Genomic DNA, 22,880 nt, shown 5'->3' on the forward strand with positions numbered 1-22,880 from the left:
AGGGTCAAGTTGTGACTAAGCAAAGGCTCGTTTTCACTTTCCACCTCCCTTCCTGAGCATCTGCCTCTCTGCCGATCCTCTCTTGCAACCCTGCAAGCAGGGCACCCGTGGGCTCATCCTGCCCTCCTCCCAAGTGCACAGGATCTGCTGTGGCCAACAACTGGGCCGCTGCCTTGAGGTTCCTGCACTGGGGAGCTCTGACCATTCTACAACGATAACCCTAATCTATTTATCAGAAGTCATTTCCTTGACAAGAGATTCTGCTCCCAGCTGGTTGCCATAGCAGGAAGGATCTACTAAGCATCTTCCAGTGCTCACGAAATGGAGGTATTAATGACAAAGAATGATCGAATGGGATAGAAACGTCAATCAGGAGTAGACAGAAAGATTTGGGGGAGGGAAGCTTTCACAACCTCATTCCGCTCATTCCTTGCAGGCCCTGCTCATTCTGGACTCAAAATATGAACAAGCCACCACAGAAAGATAATGTTCCTTTTCTTAAAAGTCTTGAGAACAGTGGAGGAGGCCGCCTAGCGGGGAGGAGCAGAGGTCTATGAGAATGCTGTACCTTCTGCTCCATTTTGCTGTCAACGTGAAAATGCTCTAAAAAGTGGAGTCTATAAAAAAAAAAAAAGAAGAAGAAGAAGAAGAAGAAGTCTTCAGGAGCACCTGGGTGGCTCAGTTGGTTAAGAATCTACCTTCAGCTCAGGTCATGATTCCAGGGTCCTAGGATCAAGCCCCTGGTTGTCTGGCCCCCTGCTCAGTGGGGAGTCTGCTTCTCCCTCTCCCTCTCTCTCTCCCTCTGCTCATGCACACACACACACTCTCTCTCTCAAATAAATTTTTAACGAAGTCTTCAGAGCCTTCTCAGTATATATGCTGCATCACAATTCTTCAGCTAGTTTGGGCAAAACTGACTTTATTATTCAATAGAGTAATAATAAAATAGTGACATCTAGAATTTTCTGAACAGTTAACATATGACAAGCTCTGTTCTAAGTGTTTCATGTATATTTTCTCATTTAATTCTCTAACAATCCTAAGAGGTAAGTACCATTATTGTCTCAATTTTACAGGTAAGGAAATTGAGGCAAGAGGTCAGAGCCATGTGTTGTGGATGGATATAGGCCTCCCAGATGCCTGGTCCTGTGGCTTACCTGGGTAGCCTCCTGCTGTGTGTTCGCTTAGGGCTGGTCAGAGATGCAGAGCATGCCTGGCCTGAGATCCTGCCGTTCCTGGTGACGTGCATCAGGTTCCATACAAGATCGGTGTGTACAGGCCTGGCCATTTCAGCTCGGTGGAGGACACTGACAGTCCAGAGCTTCCTGCAGAGTTCACTGAGGCTGTCAGACCTGCATGTCATTCCTACCCCTTCCACCCAGCCCTGCTTCTGCCCTGCTTTGGTAAGTGCTGATCTTCAATAAATACCCTGTACCCCAAACTCCATCTCGGCATGGTCTTCTGGAAGACCCAACTCATACAGCACTGGCCAGGGGTCACATGGCAGCTAAGTGGTGATGCCATGAGTCACCCCGGAAGTCTGATGCTCTTGAGATGCACTGCTTCCAAATATAAAAACAAACATCAAATAGTGATAGCAACCATTGAAACCCTTACTTGGAATATCAGACACTTTGTTTTTAATTATTTTTTAATATTTTTTCTCTTGGCACTTTATTTTTTTTTAAGATTTTTTTTTTTTTTATTTGAGAGAGAGCAAGAGCACAAGTGGGGTGGGGAGGGGGAGAGGGAGAGAAAGAAGCAGACTCCCCGCTGAGCGTGGAGCCCAACATGAGACTCGATATCAGGACCCCAAGATCATGACCTGAGCAGAAGACAGACGCTTAACCAACTGAGCCACCCAGGCGCCCTGTTTTTAATTCTTTATAACGACTTTATTGATATATAATTCACATAACATGCAATTCACCTTTTTCAAGTATATTTACAATTCCGTGTTTTTAGTATAGTCACAAAGCTGTGCAACCATCACCACCATCTAATTCCAGAACATTTCATCACCCCAAAAAGTAACCCTGTACCCATGAGCAATCATTCCCCACTTGTCAATTTGGTCCCCCTAAACAATAATTCATGTAGTTAATCTGTTTAGGATATCTGTTTTCTATCATCAAGGTACAAACTTTCCTAATTTGATTCTCTTTTAAAGTATCAAAGCCATAAACATGTTCAAATTGTTGTTTTATAATCTCACTCCTGGGAATTTATTCTTTAAAAAAAAGTTAGGAATGATGGGGGGTGGGATGGGAACCAAATCGTTTGCTGCAGTATAATTTATACAACTAAAAAACTGGACACAACTTTGTCCATTGTGGGGATTGGTTAACTAAATCATGGCAGTTTAGCAAAACGGAGTATTATGCATCCATTAAGGACCAAATAGCAACAAGGAAAACGCCTGGTATCATATTAACCATATCAGCAGAATACAAAATTCTATCTACAACTATGTAAAACATGTACATATGGATAAAGATCAAAAGGAAATGGAGGAAAATGAAACAGTTGCTACAACAGGATGTTGGAACGGTGAATTATTTTTATCCTTCTGAGTTCCTCTATTATGTCAAAATGTGGTCCTTACAATAAATTAGAATTGGAGGGAAATATGCATATATATCTACGCCAGTGAAACTTTTTCATTCAGAAAGGCAGGTGGCATAACATATAATTCTCATCCAGAGCAGAGACTTTGGAGTCACGTGGACTTGGATTTTAATTCTGGCCCTGATACTTCTGAAATGTGACTTGAGACCCTGACCTAAGCCCTATAAGCCTCATTTTCCACAATGACTAACAGGAGCTTATACTATCTACTACACAGGGCTATTGTGAAGACGGGGTGAGGTAGCAGCACCTGCTACCACTTAATAAATGGAAACTACAGCTATTTTTTTCCTGCATGAGTAAGTGATGAAACTGATGGTGATGGGATTGACAAGGGAACAGGGGGTGGGGGACAGAGGTTTTTGTTCATGAAAAATACTACTAACACTGCAAACCTTGAGTGGCAATATAACTTTACTCTGAATACCCGGGCAGAAGACTTTCCGTCACCCCTATCAATGGATTACTCCAATTTAGACTAAGTGAACATTGCTTCAAGGGAACATTGGGGTTGCGGGAATTATTCTTTCTCAGTTGGAGACCTCTAGAAATCTGTACCTATAAGGCACTCATCAGTATGCTGGTTGAAAACTTCATCAAAGAAATTCAAGTACTGCTGAATTTGTGTGTGACTCATTTTATTAATGAATACAAAGGCCTCCCAACTGTTCTCATTGTTGTAATTGTTGATATTATCATTATCACCAACAAAGAGCCACTGTGGCACAATAAGCAAGTTCTGTCCGTCTTTGTTTGTCACAGAGGAGCTGTGTGCTTCTCCGAGGCCCATGCCTCCCTTATGCACAGGACACAAGCCCAGCCCTTCCTGCCCACTCAGGAATCGGTTCCACTTCCTTATGCCTCCGTGTGCCCTCTCTTCTCATCTGCATCTAGACATGCTGTAGCACATCCCACCATAATAAAAAACAAAAATCCTCTCTTTATCCCATAATCCCTTCTAGATACAGCCCATTTCTCTGTTCCCCTAGACAGCAAAAGCCTTTGAAAGAGAACAGAAGAATGCTGAAAATTACTGAAGCGGAGTGATGGGAGGATTTATGTTACATTATTTTTGCTATTTTTTTTTAACTAAAAATGTTTTTTGAGCTATGATTGAAACAGTAAATTGTATCTACGTTATATGTACTGCTTAATAATGCACAATTTTTAGTAGGGTACAATACATATTTCAGATGTATAATTGAATAATAATATATGCAATTACCCTGATTGTCCAGTTATTATATAAAAACAAAAATTTTTTGGTGTATTGGTCTTGTGTCCTGTAACCTCTCATTAGTATTAGAAAATTTTTGTAGAGTCCAAGAGATTTTCTACATAGACCAAGGGTTAAGAAACAATGACCCATGGGGCCAAATGTGGCTTGATTTTTAGGTATGGTTTTTCTGGAGCACGTAAATACTCTTTGGTGATATTTTGTATATGGCTGCCTTTGCACTACAAAGGCAAGTTGGATTAGTTAAAATGAAGACCAGATAGGTAAGTGTATCACCTGCAAATAAAGACAGTTTTGTTTCTATAACTTTTAGCACAAGGCTGAATAAAAATTGATGAAAGCAAACATCCTTGTCTTGTTCTTGATCTTAGAGGAAAAGCATTTAGTCTTTCACTATTAAGTATGATGTTAATATAAATATTTTTGGGTTTTTTGGTGTTTTTAAAAAAGATTTTATTTATTTATTCATGAGAGACACACAGAGAGAGAGAGAGAGAGAGACAGAGACACAGGCAGAGGGAGAAGCAGGCTCCAAACAGGGAGCCCAGCCCGATGCAGGACTCCATCCAGGCATTCCAGGATCACACCCTGAGCAGAAGGCAGATGCTCAACTGCTGAGCCACCCAGGTGTCCCAATATAGATATTTTGTAAAGGCCCCTTTATGACTAGTTTGCTGAGAGTTTTTATCATGAATGAATGTGGGATTTTGTCAAATACTTTTTTCTATTTCTATTAAAATTATCATAGTTTAAAATATCTTAATAATCTTATTCTGTATTTTTTTTTCTAGAATATCTTTGGTGTCAGCATCAGAGTAATAATGCTGGCTGAAAAGTAATTTTACTTTTCCAGCATCCTGAAAGCATTTGTGTAGATTAATATTATTTCCTTCTTAAATGTCTGCTACAATTCACTGATGAAGTCATCTGGACTTGAAGTTTTTTCATAAAATTACTTTAATCACATGCTAAATTCTTTAGTACAAATAGAGCAATTAGCATATCTCTTCCTGATTGGGCTTTTGTAATTTGTTGTGTCTCTCAAAAAACTGTGCATTTCATCTTACGTGTTGGATTTACTGGCATAAAGTTGTTCATGATATTCCTTATCATTCTTGTAATATCAGTAGAAAATGTAGTGATGCCACTACCCTGTTCCTGATGTTGATTAATTTGTGTCATCTTTTTTCTTCTTGATCCTTCTAGCTAAAAATATATCGGTTGTATTGTTTCCAATGACTTCCTCTGTTGTTGTTTTTTTATTGTATTGATTTGTCCCAAAATTTTTTTTAATTCAACTTTGGATTTAACTTGCTCTTCTTTTTCTGGTTACTTAAAGTGGAAAGTGAGGTTGATAACTAAGACCTTTCTTTCTAATACAGTCATTCAATTCAAGAAACTTCTTCCTATGTGCTATTCTAGTGTCATGCTGTGCATTTTATATGATGCCTTTTTATTTTCATTTTTAAAAATACTTTCTCATTTTCCTTGTGATTTACTCTTTAACCATTTGTTATTTAGATTATAAACATCTGAGGATTTTTCAGTGATCTTTCTGTCATTGATTTCTGCTTTAATTTTATGGTTGTCAGAGAACACACATTGTATGAATTGAATCCTTTCGAATTTATTTGGAGTTATTTTATGGGTCAGGATATTGTCCATTTTGGTATATGTTCCATGTACATTTTAGAAGAATGTATATTGTGTCATATGCAGGCAAACTATTCTGATTATAAAGGAGGTTAATTTGATTGATAGTGTTTAAGTTACTTATAAACTTAGAGCTTTTCAGGTCTTGATGAATGTCTTTATATTGCTAAATCATTATAGAATGACGTTTTTATCCATGGTCTCTGAAATCTACTTTATCTGATATTAATATAGCCATTCTTTTTTTTAATTTTTAAGCTATTCTGTCTTCTGATTAGTATTAACATGGTAAATACTTTTTCATTATTTTATTGTTAACCTATTTGTATCTGCATTTGAAGTGTTATTCTTTCTTTCTTATGAGAGAGAGAGAGCGAGAGAGAGGGAGAAAGCATGAATGGGAGGTGCGGAGGGAGAGGGAGAGAGAATCTCAAGCAGACTCCACACTGAGTGCAGAGCCCAATGTGGGGCCCAATCTTATGACCCCGAGATCGCCACCTGAGCTGAAACCAAGAGTCAGTTGCTTAATCCACTGCTCCACCCAGGTGCCTCTGAAGTGCGATTCTTGTAGGTAGCATATAATTAGGTCAAAATAAGCATGCCCAAAAGCAAATTCTACTTTATCCATTCAAAATCTCTACATTAAATTTAGATCATTAACATTTAATGTGATTACTGATGTGGTTAGGGTCATATTTAACATTTTTCTATTTGTTTTCAATTTATCCCATCAGTTTTCTCTCTCTCTCCTTCTTCTACCTTCTCTTGGTTTGAGTATTTTTTATGATTTCATTTGATCTGCTTTGTTACTTTATTAGCTATAACTTTGTTTTGTTATTTTTGTGGTTGCTTTAGACAACTAACCACAGTCTGTCTTCTAGTGAAATTATACCACTGTATGTACATATAAGAATCTAAAAATGACATACCTCCATTTTTCCCCTCCTAATCTTTTTGCTATTGATATCACATGGTTCAGTTTTACATATGTTGTAGTCCTATATTACATAGTTATTACTTTTGTTTAAACAATTACCTTTTAATAAGATTTAAATACTTTAAAAAATCTTATATTTTTATCCATGTAGTTTCCATCTCTGATGCTTTTCCTTTCTTTGCTTAGATCCACCTTTCCATCTGTTACCATTTTCCTTCTCTTTGTAGGACTACCCTTACTATTTCTTGTAGTGTGAGTCTACTGGTTGCATCCCTTCAGCTTTTGTATATCTGAAAAAAAAAATCTTTATCACCCTTTCAGCTTTCAAAGTTAGTTTTGCCAGGTATAGAATTCTAAGCAGTCTTTTAAATTTTTTAAAATATTTTTTAAATGTTGCTCCACTGTCTTATCACCTGCATTATTTCTGGCAAGAAATCTACTGTCATCCTTATCTTTGTTCTACTGTAAGTAAAATGTGTCTTTTCTACTCCACCCCTTCACCTGTTTTTAAGATTATCTCTTTATCAGTAGTTTTGAGCTGTCTGGACATGATGTGCTTTGATGTGATTTTCATCATATTTCTTGAATTGGGTTTGTTGGGTGTTTTGAAACTATGAGTTTACAGGTTTTATTAAACTTGAAAAAAATTTTGCTTATTATTTCTTCAAAATTTTTTCTGTCCAGCTTTCTCTCCCAATTACATGTATATTAGGCCATTTGAAACTTCCACGGTTCACTGATACTCTGTTTATTGTTTTTTATTATTATTTCCTTTCATTAGTATGTTTCATTATTGTTATGTCTTCAAGTTCACTAATCTTTTCTTTTACAATGTCTAATATGCTATTGATCCCAACCTGTATATTTTTCATCTGTAATATTGTAGTTTTCATCTCTATTATAAGTATTTGGGTATATTTATATCTTCCATATATCTATTTAAAATTTGAACATATACAATAGAGACAGAATAATCATGTTCAAGTATTTGCTAATTCTAATATCTGTGTCAGTTCTGGGCTGATTTTGGACCAACTGATTTATCTCCCTATTAGGAGGAGCATTTTCTTGCCTGGTTATTTTTTATTGAATACCAGACATTATATATTTTTCCTTGAAGGATGCTGGGTATTTTTGTATTCCTATAATGATTCTTAAGCTTTATTTTATGATTTTATGTTACTTAGCAATGATTAGACTTTTTTGGACCTTGCTTTTAAGATAAGTTAGGCAAAAATGCACTGTCTGTGACTTATTAAGTCTCCTTACTGAGGCAAAAGCTTCTAAGTACTGTAGCAAATGCCATGTGAATCTCCCATTCCACTTTTGCCAGAGGGAAAAGACCTCATTCCCAGCACTGTGTGAGCACCAGGTACTATTTCTACTAATCCTTTTAAAGGGACCATGTGCTGGCGAGTATTCAGCTAATAATCAAGCAAGACCTTCTGCAGATCTTTGAAATTCTCTCTCTGTGGCTCTCTCCTCTCTAGTATTTTATTCTGTGATCTCTAGTCACCTTAGTCCCCTTAGAGTCTCAGTTCTACATCCTCAATTCAAGGGCCCAACCAGGCTCTGTCCCCTTCCTGTGCTGAGGCCCAAGACTCTCTCAAGGCAGTACGCTGCAGCAGTCATGTGGCTCACTCATTTGTTTCTTCTCTCTCAGAGATAACTGTCTTTTGTTGCCTAAAGTCTTTCAAACCACTGTTTCATGTATTTTGTCTAGTTCTAAATTGTCTCATGCAGAAAAGTAAATACAGTCCCTGTTACTCAATCTCTGCTGGAAGTGAAAGTCTCTATCCCTGCTACTTTTGTTCATGAAAATGTCCATAAATAAAACAAATTAAGAAAAAAAAGGAAAGAAAAAAGAAAAACTCCTTGAAAGAGTCTTCTCTGTTTCCATTTCATTCCTTCCCGGGTTTTCTCAAATCCACTCCAATCTCTTGTTGCAGGCATTGTGGAAATCATGCTCTTCATTGACCTCCAAAGCATGATTCTCTGTCCTCCTTTCACTCACTCTCAGCTTGTAACCAGTTAATCACTCCCTCCATCTTGAAACACTTTTTTTCCCCTTTCATATTCAAGATACACACATACTCTTTTGGTTTTGCTGCTATTAGCCTCTCTTTTGTTGGCTCCTCTTCCATTTTCCCACCTTTAAAGGTTGGAGCACCCCACAATCAGTCTTTAGGACTTATCTTTTTTTATTCGCACTCCTTCATTCATTCATTTCATTCAGTCCCAGGACATTGAATTTCATCTATATATTCACTTTTATTTCAACTCTGATTTCTTTCAGACTTAGTTTTTTACTTGACATTTTCATAAAGATTTTTAATAAATATCTAAAACTTAGCATGTCCAAAAACAAATTTTTGTCCCCTAATCCACTCTTTCTCAGGGGTCCCCATCTCAGTAAATGGCAATAGTGTCCACTTAATTACCTCAGTCAAAATCTTTAATCATTCTTAATTTTTCTCTTTTGTTCACACTCCATATCTAATTCATCTGCAAAACCAGGGAATCACATCTTGAAAATTCAACCACTTCTTACCAATTCTATGCCTAATACCTGGTTCCAAGCTAATATTTTCCCTCACCTAGACTACTAAAGTAGCCTCTTAGCTGGTTTCTCTACAATATATTCTCTACAGTAAAGCCATTGTATTACTTTTAAAACATAAGTCATCCTACTTAATGTGTTTTTTTTTTTTTTGCAGAAATTGATGAGTTGGTTCTAAAATTCATAGGGATTTAAAAAAACTTTAAATAGCCAAAAAAAATCTTGAAAAGACTCACATTTCCCAATTTCAAAACCCACTACAATGCTACAGTTTTCAAGTTTGTATGGTACTGGTACAAGGATAAACATGTATTTCAGTAGAATACAGTAAGAATCCAGAAATAAAACCATGCATCCATGGTCAACTGATTTTTAACAATAGTAAGATCATTCAATGGGGGAAATAGCCTTTTAAACAAATTATTCTGGGACAACTGGCTATCTACATACATAAGAGTGCATTTGAACCTTACCTCACATCATTTAAAAAACTAACTCAAAATGGTCAAAGATCTAAGTAAAGAGCTAAAACTATAAAACTCGTATTAAAAGGAAACATAGATATAAATCTTCATGTCCTTGGGGTAGGCAATGTCTCCTTAGATAGGATACCTAAAGCACTAACAGTCAAAGAAAAAATAATTGGACTTAATCAAAATAAAAAACTCTTGTGTTTCAGTAGATACCATCAAGATAATAAAAGACAACCTGGATAGTACAAATGGGGGGAAAAAATCTGCAGATCACATATCTGATAAAAGTCTAGTACTGAGAAAATATAAAGAGCTCTATAACTGAACATAAAAATACACAATTCAATTTAGAAATGGAAAAAGTATTGCAGTAGACATTTCTCCAAAGAAAATATTTAGATGACTAATAACCACATGAAAAGATGCTCAATTTCATTAATTATTAGGGAAATACAAATCAACACCACAATGGGATATCCCTAACACACACTACTAGATAGGTATCATCAAAGGATAGAAATTGGAACCCTCATATACTGCTGGTACAACTGCTGGGGAAATGGTCATGTAGTTCCTCAGAAGGATAAGTGTGGTGTTACTGCATATCCAGCAATTTCACTCCTGGCTACATATCTAGGAGAAACAAAAACACACATACACACAAAAATTTGTACACAAATGCTCATAGCAGCTCTATTCATAAGAGTCAAAAAGTAGAAACAACCCAGGTATCCATCAACAAATAAATGAACAAAACGGGGTATGTCCATATAATAAAATGTTATTCAGCTATAAAAAGGAAAGAAGAATTGATGGATTCTACAACATGAACAAACCAGAAAATATGGTAAATAAGAAAGACACACAAAATACCACAAGTTGTAAAATGCCATTTATCTGAAATGTTCAAAATCAGTAAATCCAGAAAGACAGAAGTACATTAGGCATTGAAAGGGACTGGGAAGAAGAGGCAGTGGCTGCTAATGAGTACTGCTAAGATGTTTCTTTTAGGGATCATGAAATATTCTGGAATTACACAGCAGTGAAGGTTGCACAGTCCTCTGAATACATGAAAACCACCGAGTTGTACACTTTAAAAGAGTAAATTTTACTGTATATGAAATATATCTCAACTATATATATATATATATAAGCTAGATCTTGTTGCTCGCCCATATGAAACTCCCCAATGACTTTTCATCACACTTAAAATAAAATCCAAAGTCCTTACCCAGCGAGAGACCCTATGTGACCTGGCCTCTGGGCTCCTCTGCAATGTCTTCACACATATTCTTGCTATCTCTCATGTGTGCCAGCCGCTCTGCCCAAGCTGCTGCTCTTTGGCCCTCTCCAGCTAAGGGACTTTGGACTTACTATGTCTTTGCTTGAAACATTCTTCTGCAAGAAGTGAGCATGGCCTCCTTCCTCACTTTATTCCGGAACTTACTCGCTTTCTCTGTAACACCTTCCTGGGCCATCCTAGCTAAACTAATGGTACCATCATTTCCTAGCTCTTTACCTGAGATCATCTGCCTCCCCAGCACTTACCATCACCTGTTCTTATGGAATTTGTCCACTTGCTTAGTGTCAGTATCTCACTAGAATGTAAAGTCCATGAGGGAAGGGACTTTTCTTATCCCTTCTTGTTCTTTGTTGTATCCTCATACCTATTTTCCATGTCTAGGACCTAACAGATGCACATTACTTATTAAGTGAAATAACGAAGAGAATAATGTGCATAGCGGGGTGACAAAATATTTTAAATAAAAAATGGCTTTAACTGCTTCTTCTTTCTGTGAGAGCATGGAATAATTCATATTAGTTAGAATACAAGGCTCACATTCACCTAAAATAGAAAAGGAAGAAAAGACTTAAAACTATAAAACCTTTGTCAGGAGGGTGGGAGGGAAGATGGTGGAAGAGGAGGGGATCTCATTTTATCTGGTCCTTTGAATTTAGCCTGATATCTATCAAATCACTCTGAACACCTATGAATTCAACCTGAGATGTAAGAAAAGAATTGCTGGAATTCTACAAATAGAAAAGTGACCATTTTTTTGCAAGGTAGTAGATGTGAATCAGTGTACCTGAGAGGGATATATTGGAAGATAAACAGTGGGGGTGGGGGGTGGGGGGTGGGAGGGAGCCTCCAAAAGCCAGCTACTAGGAAGTGATATCACCCCAGAGTGCAAAACAGGAACGGGTAAAAGGACTACAGCCAGTAAGTCCAGGAGTGGGCTCTCAGCACAGTTTGCCATTAACCAGGGCCCACGACATGATGAGATAACCACTCTCTGCACAAGGGCCATGTAAGCAGCAGGCCCACAGGGACACCCCCCACCCCCCTTCCTCTTCCTGGAGAGGATCAGCATGGGTGCCCATCACAGGAGTCTGCAGAGTTTGGCACACACAAAAGTGAAGACTGCCTCCAAAAATGAAGAGGGGGCCTCCATCTTTCAGCTCTGGGGCTGGAGATTGGGGCACCACCATTTTTATTTTCATCCTCTAAACCATCCCAAAAAGCCTTCAGGGAACAAAAGTCACATAGTGCAACCGGAAGCAGCTCACATTGAGCCCAGCCCCTAGGCAAGGGGTGGAGCATCTCCACCCAGGCAAAGACACCTGAGAATCCGCGCAGCCAAGCGCCTCCCCCAGAAGACCAGCTGGAAGAACAGGGGAACAGCAAGTTTACGGACCACACAGGACTGGAAAAATCCAGCGCTAGAGAAAAATAGTATCTAGAATTCTTGATGATTCTTTCATCTTTCTGTTTAAATTTTCCCATTCTTTTTTTCTCTTTCCTTTTCAGGTAGTTTCTTATTTTATCAACTGTTTGTTTTTAAGTCTTTTTTTAACTTTCATTTTTACATTTACATTTTATAGATATATTCTTCATTTTTTGGCTTTCTTTCACTATATTTAATTATATATATATATATATATTTTTTTTTTTTTTCTTCCTTTCTTTACAATTTTGCGATTAGTGTCTTCTAATATAGAGGCCAAAATATACCCAGGACCAAGTGGATCACCCTGTTTTGTCCACCTGGGATATTATAACCTCTCTTTTTTCCCTTTTCTTTTTCTTTTTCTTTCTTTTTTGGTTTTTGACCTCTTTAGATTTGTCTAGTGTGTATTTTGCTTGGGTCATGGCTGGTATTTTTTATTTTGTTCTCTTGTTCACCCATTCTTTTCAGGGCAAAATGACTAGAAGGAGAAATTCACAACAAAAGAAAGAACCAGAAGTAATACTCTCTGCCACAGATCTAATCAATATGGATATAAGTAAAATGTCAGAGATGGAATTCAGGACAACAATTATAAAGTTAATAGCTGGGCTTGGAAAAAAAACATAAAAGACACTAAAGAATCTGTTAGTGCAGAAATGGAAGCTAATTAGGCTAAAATTAAAAATGTTTTAGGAGTGCCTGGGTAGCTCAGTTGTTAAGCATCTGCCTTTGGCTCAGGTCATGATTCTAGGGCTCCGGGATCAAGACCCACATTAGGCTCTGCACTAAGCAGGGAGTCTGCTTTTCCCTCTGCCCCTCCCTGCTCATGCTCTTTCTCTCTCACCTTTTCTCTCTCAAATAAATAAATAAAATCTTTCAAAAAATTTTATATGCTTTAGCCAAGATGTAATCTAAAATGGATGCTCTAACAACTAGGCTATATGAGGCAGAAAAGAGAGTCAGTGACATAGAAGACAAGATGATGGAAATAAGGAAGCTGAAGAAAAGAGAAAAAAAACAACTAACAGACCATGAGGGGAGACTTCAAGAAATCAGCAATACCATAAAGTGAAAAATATAGAATTATTGGCATCCCAGGGGAATAAAAGGGGGGGGGGGGGACAGAAGGTATATTTGAGCAAAACATAGCTGAGAATGTCCCTAATCTGGGGAAGGAAACAGGCATTTAAATCCAGGAGGCAGAGAGAATCCTCCTCAAAATCAATAAAAATAGAACTTCTCAACATATAATAGTGAAGTTTACAAATTTCAGGCATAAAGAGAAAATCTTGAAAGCAGCTCAAGACAAGAACTCCTTAGCCTATAGGGGTAGGAACATTAGACTAGCAGCAGACCTATCCACAGAAACCTGGCAGGCCAGAAAAGGCTGGCATGATATATTCAGAGTACTAAATGAGAAAACATGCAGCCAAGAATACTTTATCCACCAAGGCTATCAATCAGAGTGGAAGGAGAGATAAAGAGCTTTTAGGACAAACAGAAACTAAAAGAATTTGTGACCACTAAACCAGCCCTGCAAGAAATATTAAAGGGGATCTTGTAAGTGAAGAGAGAGCCCAAAGTAACATAGACTAGAAAGAAACAGAGACAATCCACAGAAACAGGGAATTTACAGGTGCTACAATGGCACCAAATTTGTATCTTTCAATAGTTACCCTAAATGTAAATGGGCTAAATGTTCCACTCAAAAGACACAGGGTATCATATTGGACAAAAAAGCAAGACTCATCCTTATGCTGCATACAAGAGACTCATTTTGGACTTAAAGAAACATCCAGATTGAAAGTGAAGGGGTGGAGAATGATTCATCATGCTAATGGACATCAAAAGAAAGCTAGAGTAGCAATCCTCATATCAGACAATTAGATTTTAAACCAAATACTATAGTAAGAGATGAAGAGGACGCTATATCATACTTAAAGGGTCTATCCAACAAGAAGACTTAATAATTGTACTTATGCTCCTAACTTGGGAGCAGCCAATTATATAAACCAGTTAATAACAAAATTAAAGAAACACATTGATAATAAAACAATAATAGTAGGGACTTCAACACCCCACTCACAGCAATGGATAGATCCTCTAAGCAGAAGATCAACAAGGAAACAAGGGCTTTGAATGACACACTGTACCAGATGAACTTCACAGATAAATACAGAGCATTCTATCCTAAAGCAACAATACACAGTCTTCAGTGTACATGGATCATTCTCCAGAATAGATCACATACTGGGTCACAAATCAGGTCTCAACCAGTACCAAAAGACTAGGATTATTCCCTGCATATTTTCAGACCACATGCTTTGAAACTTGAACTCAATCACAAGAGGAATTTGGAAGGAACTCAAACACTTGGAGGTTAAAGAGCATCCTACTAAAGAATGAATGGGTCAACCAGGAAATTAAAGAAGAATTCTAAAAATTCATGGAAACAAACAAAAATGAAAACACAAGTGTTCAAAACCTTTGGGATATGGCAAAGGCAGTCCTAAGAGGGAAGTACATAGCAATGCAAGCCTTTTTTAAAAAATTAGAAAAGTCTCAGGGCGCCTAAGTGGCTCAGTCATTAAGCATCTGCCTTTGGCTCAGGTTATGATCTCAGGGTCATGAGATCAAGCCCCACATCAGGCTCCCTACTCAGCAGAGTCTTCTTCTCCCTCTGCCTCTGTGTTCTCTCTCTCTCTCAAATAAGTAAATGTTTTTTAAAAAAGTAGAAAAGTCTCAAATACATAAGATAACCTTACACCTAAAGTAACTGGAGAAAAAACAGCAAATAAAGGCCTAAACCAAACAGGAGAAGGGAAATAATAAGGATTAGAGTAGAAATCAATGAGATAGAAACCAAAAGAACACATCAATGAAACTACAAGCTGGTTCTTTGAAGGAATTAATAAGATCAGGAAACTCTTGGCCAGACTTATCAAAAATAAAAGAGAAAGAACCCAAATTAATAAAATCATGAATGAAAGAGGAGAGATCGTGACCAACACCAAGGAAATAAAAAGATTTTAAGAACATATTACGAGCAACTATATGCCAACAAGTTAGGCAAGTTGGGAGAAATGGATACATTCCTAGAAACTTATAAACTACCAAAACTGAAACAGGAGGAATAGAAAACCTGAACAGATCCATAACCAGCAAGGAAATTGAATCAGTAATCAAAAATCTCGCAACAAACAAGAGTCCAGGGCCAGATGGCTTCCCAGGGGAATTCTATGAAACGTTTAAAGAAAAACTAATACCTATTCTTCTGAAGCTGTTTCAAAAAAACAGAAATGGAAGGAAAACTTCCAAAGTCTTTTTAAGAGGCCAGCATTACCTTGATCCCAATATCAGACAAACGCCCCATCAAAAAAGAGAATTACAACCAATATTCCTAATGAACATGGGTGACAAAATTCTTATCAAGATACTAGCCAATAGGATCCAATAGTACATTAACAGGATTATTCACCACAACCAAGTGGGATTTATTCCTGGGCTGCAAGGGTGGTTCGATATTCACAAATTGATCAACATAATACATTACACTAATAAAAGAAAGGACAAGAACCATATGATCTTCTCAATTGATACAGAAAAAGCATTTAAGAAAACACCACATCCTTTCTTGATTAAAACTATCCACAGTGTAGGGCTAGAGGGAGCATATCTTAAAATCATAAAAGCCATCTACTAAAAGTCCACAGCAAATATTCTCAATGGGCAAAAACTGGGAATACAACAGGGATGTCCACTCTCACCACTGTTGTTTAACATAGTACTAGAAATCCTAGCCTCAGCAATCAGACAACAAAAAGAAACAAAAGGCATTCAAATCAGCAAAGAAGTCAAATTCTCACTCTTCACAGATGACATGATACTTTATGTGGAAAACCCAAAAGATTGTACCCCCAAAATTGCTAGAACTCATACAGGAATATAGCAACATGGTAGGATATAAAATCAATGCACAGAAACCACTTGCATTTTTATACACTAACAATGAGACTGAAGAAGGAGAAATTAAAGAATTGATCCCATTTACAATGACATCAAAAACCATAAGATACTTAGGAATAAACCTAACCAAAGATGTAAAGGATCTAAGGATCTCTAATAACTACAGAACACTTATGAAAGAAATTGAAGAAGACACAATGAAATGGAAAAACATTCCATGATCATGGATTGGAAGAATAAATATTGTTAAAATGTCTATGCTACCCAGAGCAGTTTACACATTCAAAGTAATCCTTATCAAAATGCCATCAACATTCTTCCCAGAGCTGGAACAAATAATCCTAAAATTTGTTCGGAACCAGAAAACAGCTTGAATAGCCAGAGGAATTTTGAAAAACAAAATCAAAGCTGGGGGCATCACAATTCTGGACTTCAAGCTCTTGAATCTTGAAGCTCTTGATTACAATGCTATAATCATCACCAAGACAGTATGGTATTGGCACAAAAACAGACACATAGATCAATGGAATAGAATAGAGAATCCAGAAAGGGATCCTCAAATCTATGGTCAACTAATCTTCAACAAAGCAGGAAAGAATATCCAATGAAAAAAGGACAGTTTCTTCAATAAACAGTTCTGGGGAAATTGGACAACCACATGTAGAAGAATGAAACGGGATCATTTCTTCACACCATACACAAAAATAAATTCAAAATGGATGAAAGACCTAAATGTGAGACAGGAATCCATCAAAATCCTAGGGGAGAACACAGGCAGCAACCTCTGTGACCTCAGCCACAGCAACTTCTTGCTAGACATATCTCCAAAGGTAAGGGAAACAAAGGTAAAAATGAGCTATTGGGACTTCACCAAACAAAAAGCTTCTGCACAGCAAAGGAAACGAATCAACAAAACTAAAAGGTAACCTATGAAGTAGGAGAAGATATTTGCAAATGACATATCAGATAAAGGGCTAGCATCCAAGATCTCTAAAGAACTTATCAAACTCAACACCCAAAAAACAATCCAGTCAAGAAATGGGCAGAAGACATGAACAGATACTTTTCCAAAGAAGACCTGCAATGGCCAACAACTATGTGAAAAAATGCTCCACGTTACTTGGCATCAGGGAAATACAAATCGATACCACTTCACACCAGTCAGAATGGCTAAAATTAACAAGACAGGAAACAACAAATGTGGGCAAGGATGTGGTGAAAGGGGAACTCTCTTACATTTTGATAGGAATATAAATTGGTACAACCATGCTGGAAAGTAGTGTGGAGGTCCTCAAAAAGCTAAAAATAGAGTTACTATATGAGCCAGCAGTTGTACTACTAGGTATTTACCCCAAAGATACAAATGTATCTGCACCCCAAAGTTTACAATAACAATGTCCACAATAGCCAAAGTATGAAAAGAGCCCAGATGTCTATCAATAGATGAACGGATAAAGAAGGTGTGTGTGTATATATATATATACACACACACACAATGGAATATTACTCAGCCATCAGAAAGGATGAATACTTATCATTTACATCCATGTGGATGGAACTGGAGGGTATTATGCTGAGCAAAATAAGTCAATCAGAGAAAGACCATTATCATATGGTTTCACTCATGTGGAATATAAGAAACAGCACAGAGGACAATAGGGGAAGGGATGGAAAACTGAATGGGAAGTCATCAGAGAGGAGGAAAACCATGAGAGATTCTTAACTCTGGGAAACAAACTGAGGGTTGCTGGAGTGGTGGTGGGTGGTCACTGGGTGATGGGCATTAAGGAGGGCACATAATGGGATGAGCACTTGGGTGTTATAAGCAACTGATGAATTATTGAACTCTTCACCTGAAACTAATGATGTACTCTATGTTGGCTGATTGAATCTAAATTAAAAAAACAAACAAACCTTTGTCAGTGCTAAGGGTAGATGACCTAATTCAAGACTCTTGGTTAGCAGGTCACATTAATATGATTTTGGATACACAAAGGTAAAGTCCAAAGCTGAGATGGGTATGTAAGGCTAAACTGCTCTATATGACAAAGAATAAAAATGTAATTTCCTTGGAGAGCCTGAAGAAAAAGAGGCCCAAGAAATAAAAACTGGAGCTCCACATAAGTGAGAAAGGGAAGAGGAGCCATGCTACATGGGAGGAGGCAAGAGTTGGAGAATAAGACGTCTGGTAAGAATCTGGCAAGATAAAGCACAGAGTCTCTCCATGGAGGCTGAGAGAGAAAGAGCAAGTTTGGTGAGAACAAGAACTCAGAGCCAGGGGTAAGGGTGTCCCTGGAAAATGGCAGAAATCTTGGGAACTTGACCCCAATTTAATAAAAAAGTGACCACGACTGTCATATCTCAGGAATGAAAGAACAGTGAATAAATCCAACCTTCATTGTCCTCCTTTCCATCTTTTAAGAAACTGATAGAAATAAATAATCAAAGTGTCTTCTTGGAAACACACACACAAACACACACAATTTGATGTGAACCGTGCCCCCTGGGGTCGTGCAGTGAAAGGCAGGAGGCAGTGCAGCAGTGTCACTAGCAGAAGGTGAGGCTTCCAACTCCACTGAATGCTTCGATGATCAGAGAGGATGCAGATGTGCACATCCCACCATTAAAACGAAACAAAGTCAAGTAAGTGCTGGAGTTCTTACTCAATTTTATCCTAGACTATTCCTATTAGGGGAGGATTTATTAAGATAGTCTGTTGTCTTGGATAGGACATCAATTAGTCTTCATTTGACATTGAATTACATTGACACTCAATTACTCTTCGTTAAAAAATAATAAACCTGAAAGTACTGTTTTAATTCTTTGTTATCAACATGCCTACAACAAAATACACAGGAGAGCAAAGAGTAATTCTATTTAAATCGGTGTATATATTTTTTTTCCACTTGGGAAACAGCACAGAACAGCGATCCTTTTATGAACACACCTAGCATTTAGATATGAAGTTATCTTGTAATCTTGAAGTGAGGTCAAGGTGACCACTGTGACTCAACCAAGTCCAGCCATCCTGAATTGGAGGACACTCAGAAAATGCTACTCCAATTTGTACAGTCCTATCTACATGAAGAAATAACTGGCCTTGGGTCAACACAAGAAGTGCTGAAAGCACCTATCATTCTGAAACATGGCTTTCTCTTCCATCTATTTCTTATAACAACAGAACAAAGCAGAAATCAAGCAGCAAAAACATAGCTCAAATGCTGCAGCCAACTATTTTTTTTTTTTCACATTCTGCCCACACCTTAAATAAACATGAAACATCATAACGAGCTGCAGCCAGATACTACAGGAAACGGCAAGGCCAGAAGAAAAACCTCCGACATCCGGCCTTCATCTGACTTCTACACGAAATCTACTTTTGCTTCATGACTATAAATGTTGCCTTGCAAAAAGTTAAAATCAGACATGATGTCACAGAGTGACCAGGTCCACGCTATCTTTCTCAAAATTAGTATTTTTTCTGAAAATAACCTAGCACACATATCGAGGGAAAAAAATTATGTTTTATCAGAGGAGGCCAAAACTAAACTAAGCTAAAAATGCGGTTTTGTATCACTATTGCCAGACACAACACATGGACAGGGTTCAACATGAGTGTACATTCCTTTGGATATTTTCTTAAATGCCTGTTAGCTATATGTGGCAATAATTATAGCGGAGCTGGGTCAGGGTATTTATAAAGCTTTGTTGGGACCTAACATCTCTTTTGTTGTCCAGAGCAACAACCTCAGGAGAAAACAAAAGAATCCTGGTGAGCAGAACATCGGCAGCAAGGAGTGCACATTTTCTTTCATGTATCCGTAGGACACAAATGAATGGGGCCTGTGACCTGGAACCAACTAGCCCTGGCACTTAAAATGGCAGCTTGGGGGCAAACTGAAAGGTTTGGTGTCAATCTGTTTTCTGGGCTAGTAGGATGAGAGATTTTCATTCTGTTTGGCGACTCAATAAAAAGACCTTGAACCAAACTGCCTGCAGAGCCCAAACTTGTGTATTAACTATCAATTCTGACTTTTGCATGCCAATCTCACAAGGATTTTAACTTTTTTGATTCCGATCATTTTACTTTTCGTCTACTTCAATGATTTTTTTTTTTTTGAGATTTTATTTGAGAGAGAGAGAGAGAGAGAGAAGAGAGCAAGCATGAGAGAGAGTGAGCATGTTGGGGGGGAGGAGGGATGAGAGGGAAAAGCAGGCTCCTCGCTGATCAGAGAGCCTGATGCAGGACCCCAGGGTCATGACCTGGGCCCAAGGCACATGCTTAAGGAACTGAGCCACTCGGGCACCCCTACTTCAATGATTTTTTTTTTTTTAAAGATTTTATTAATCCATGAGAGACACACACAGAGAGGCAGAGACACAGGCAGAGGGAGAAGCAGGCTCCCTGCAGGCAGCCTGTTGCAGGATTCAAATCCAGGACCGCGGGATCATGACCTGAGCCCAAGGCAGGTGGTCAGCCGCTGAGCCACCCGGGCGTCCCTATTTCAAGGATTCTTATCAACACCCCCACTTTGATACTGAATAATGACCAGAATGACAACAGCTGCCTCTTAATAAATGCTCACTACACGGGCAGCCCGGGTGGCTCAGCGGGTCAGCGCCGCCTTCAGCCCAGGGCGTGATCCTGGAGACCCTGGATCGAGTCCCACGTCGGGCTCCCTGCAAGGAGCCTGCTTCTCCCTCTGCCTGTGTCTCTGTCTCTGTCTCTCTCATGAATAAATAAATAAAATCTTTAAAAAAAATGCTCACTACGCGCCAGGCCCTATATACGTCAACTCTTCCTAACTGGAACAACTCTACGTAGTAAATCTTGTTCTCCCAGCTTACAGATGAAGAAACTGAGGCGCGGAGAGGTCAGAGAGAACCTGCCCAAAGCCACACCGCTACTAGGGTGGGTGCAGCCAGTGCGCTCCCAAGCGACCTCCTCCTCCTCGGCCACAGCAAACGGGAACTCCTCCCATCTTTCCTCCCATCTGCTGTCCTTCCGCCTGGCTCCTGGTGACACTGTTGAGGGAGACCTGGGGATGACGCTGCTCCCGTACCCACTACCCAGGGTACCGGGTGTGCGGCCTCTCGGATGCCCCGAGAGCCTAACCGGGGGCTGAGGACACACCAGGGGACGCCACAGACAAAGCCCCCCGCCCGGGGGAGCTTACTACCTTCCGGGAAGACGAGCAGCAGCGAGGCCGCCAACCACCTGCGCTGGTCCTGCCTGAAGGGAGCTGCAAAGGCGCATCTCCCGGTTCAGAAAAGCAAAGTCTGGGCGCACCATAAAGGCAGGCCGCAGCCGTATCTGCGCTGCACACCCGCCGCCTTTTTGTGACAGAGGGGAAAAAAAAAAGAAAAAAAAAAAAAAAGAAAAAAAAGCTACTCCCAAAGCTTTTCCAGGCGGCCCGCAAGCCCCGCCCACCCGAAACTTCCCAGACTGGCCGAGGACTGTTACCCAGGAAACGCCTGGGCAGGAAGTAGGGCCGCGCGGGCAGCGTCAGGAGGCATCCTGGGAGTTGTAGTCCGCGCTCAGGGTGCGCAGGCGCAGGGGTGGAGGCGGGGCGGGGAGGAGGCACCCAGGAGCAAAGCCCCACGGGGATTGTAGTTTTTTTTTTTTTTTTTTTTCCATGAATCACATTCATGAAGGGCGTCCGAAAATCAGACCTTGCGCTTGGAGGACTTCTCATTTCAGACGGCGAAGGTGCCCTCCGCGGGCTTGGTTTGGGAACCCGTGTGGGTCGCCCTGCATTCAGCTTGTAGACCTGACGTGGATTATGGTAGCCCCCAAGTGGAGAGAATGGGGCGCAGGACGGGCCCCACAGTCTGCGTGCAAATAGGAATGTGCAGCGATGAGAACATGCAGCCGGGCCAAGGGGAGGAAGACGCCCCCAAACACTCAGAGAGAGGACGGACCTCAGTATCCACTTCCCGAATCAGAAGAACATTTTTTTTTTCCAGAAATTGTGTAAAAATGGATACAAAAAAAATATGTATTTGATACCCAGGCTAATGCAAGGATGGCACAGTTCTGGAAGGATATGCATCAAAACGTTAGGATTGTTTTTCTTTGGAATTACCTGTTTTTACACTTTTATGTGTTTTTTATGTGTTTTATGTGTTTACAGGGTCTAAGTATTCCTTTCTGGTAAAAGGTACTTCAAGTTTGAAAAAACTGTACAGAGCAATGTTTTAGACATCCAGTATCCTTCCTTCCCCCTTCCTTTATTTATTCTTTTATTCCTTTATTTCTCCCCTCTTTCTTTTCCTTCATCAAAGAGGAAAAAAAAAAAAACTTTACAACTAGAGATGCCCTTCATGGAGCCCTTTCTCCTCTGCAGAGAAATACACACACATGTACACACACAGGCAAATGCACCTACGCACATTCATTCTGCAGTGTGTAAACGTACAAAAGTTTGTTAGTATTTGTTTTTCAGATAATGGTGTCATACTTGCTGTTTATATCATTCTGTCATTGGCTTTTCTCATTACCCTGCATCCTGTTTTTGAGATTCATCAAACACAATCCGTGTAGTTCTAAATAATTCATTTTAACGTCTATGTACCATTCCATTATATGAAAATGACACAATTTAATCATCTAATCTGGTAAGGGATATTTACTCTGTTTTAAATATTTTGCTCCTGCAAACAATATTGTTATGTACATTCTTAAACAGGTGCATGA

The 22,880-nt window shown here is 39.0% G+C and overlaps 1 protein-coding gene across 10 annotated transcripts in view; it reads right to left on the reverse strand.

Annotated features, from left to right (window-relative positions):
• The window catches only part of LOC144284312 (uncharacterized), a 43,551-nt gene extending 21,898 nt beyond the window's left edge, over positions 1 to 21,653 (reverse strand). For all 10 annotated transcript variants that reach the window (XR_013352666.1, XR_013352665.1, XR_013352663.1 and 7 more), the window contains exon 1: positions 21,364 to 21,653. Coding sequence is in view for 1 of the 10 variants with exons in the window: in XM_077848688.1 (XP_077704814.1) it covers positions 21,364 to 21,476 (113 nt within the window). In the remaining 9 variants the exon portion in view is untranslated. The remainder of the gene's footprint in view (positions 1 to 21,363) is intronic.
• Between the last annotated feature and the right edge of the window lie 1,227 nt (positions 21,654 to 22,880).

This window comes from Canis aureus, chromosome 15 (genome assembly GCF_053574225.1).
Source record: "Canis aureus isolate CA01 chromosome 15, VMU_Caureus_v.1.0, whole genome shotgun sequence".
Taxonomy (NCBI): Eukaryota; Metazoa; Chordata; class Mammalia; order Carnivora; family Canidae; genus Canis; species Canis aureus.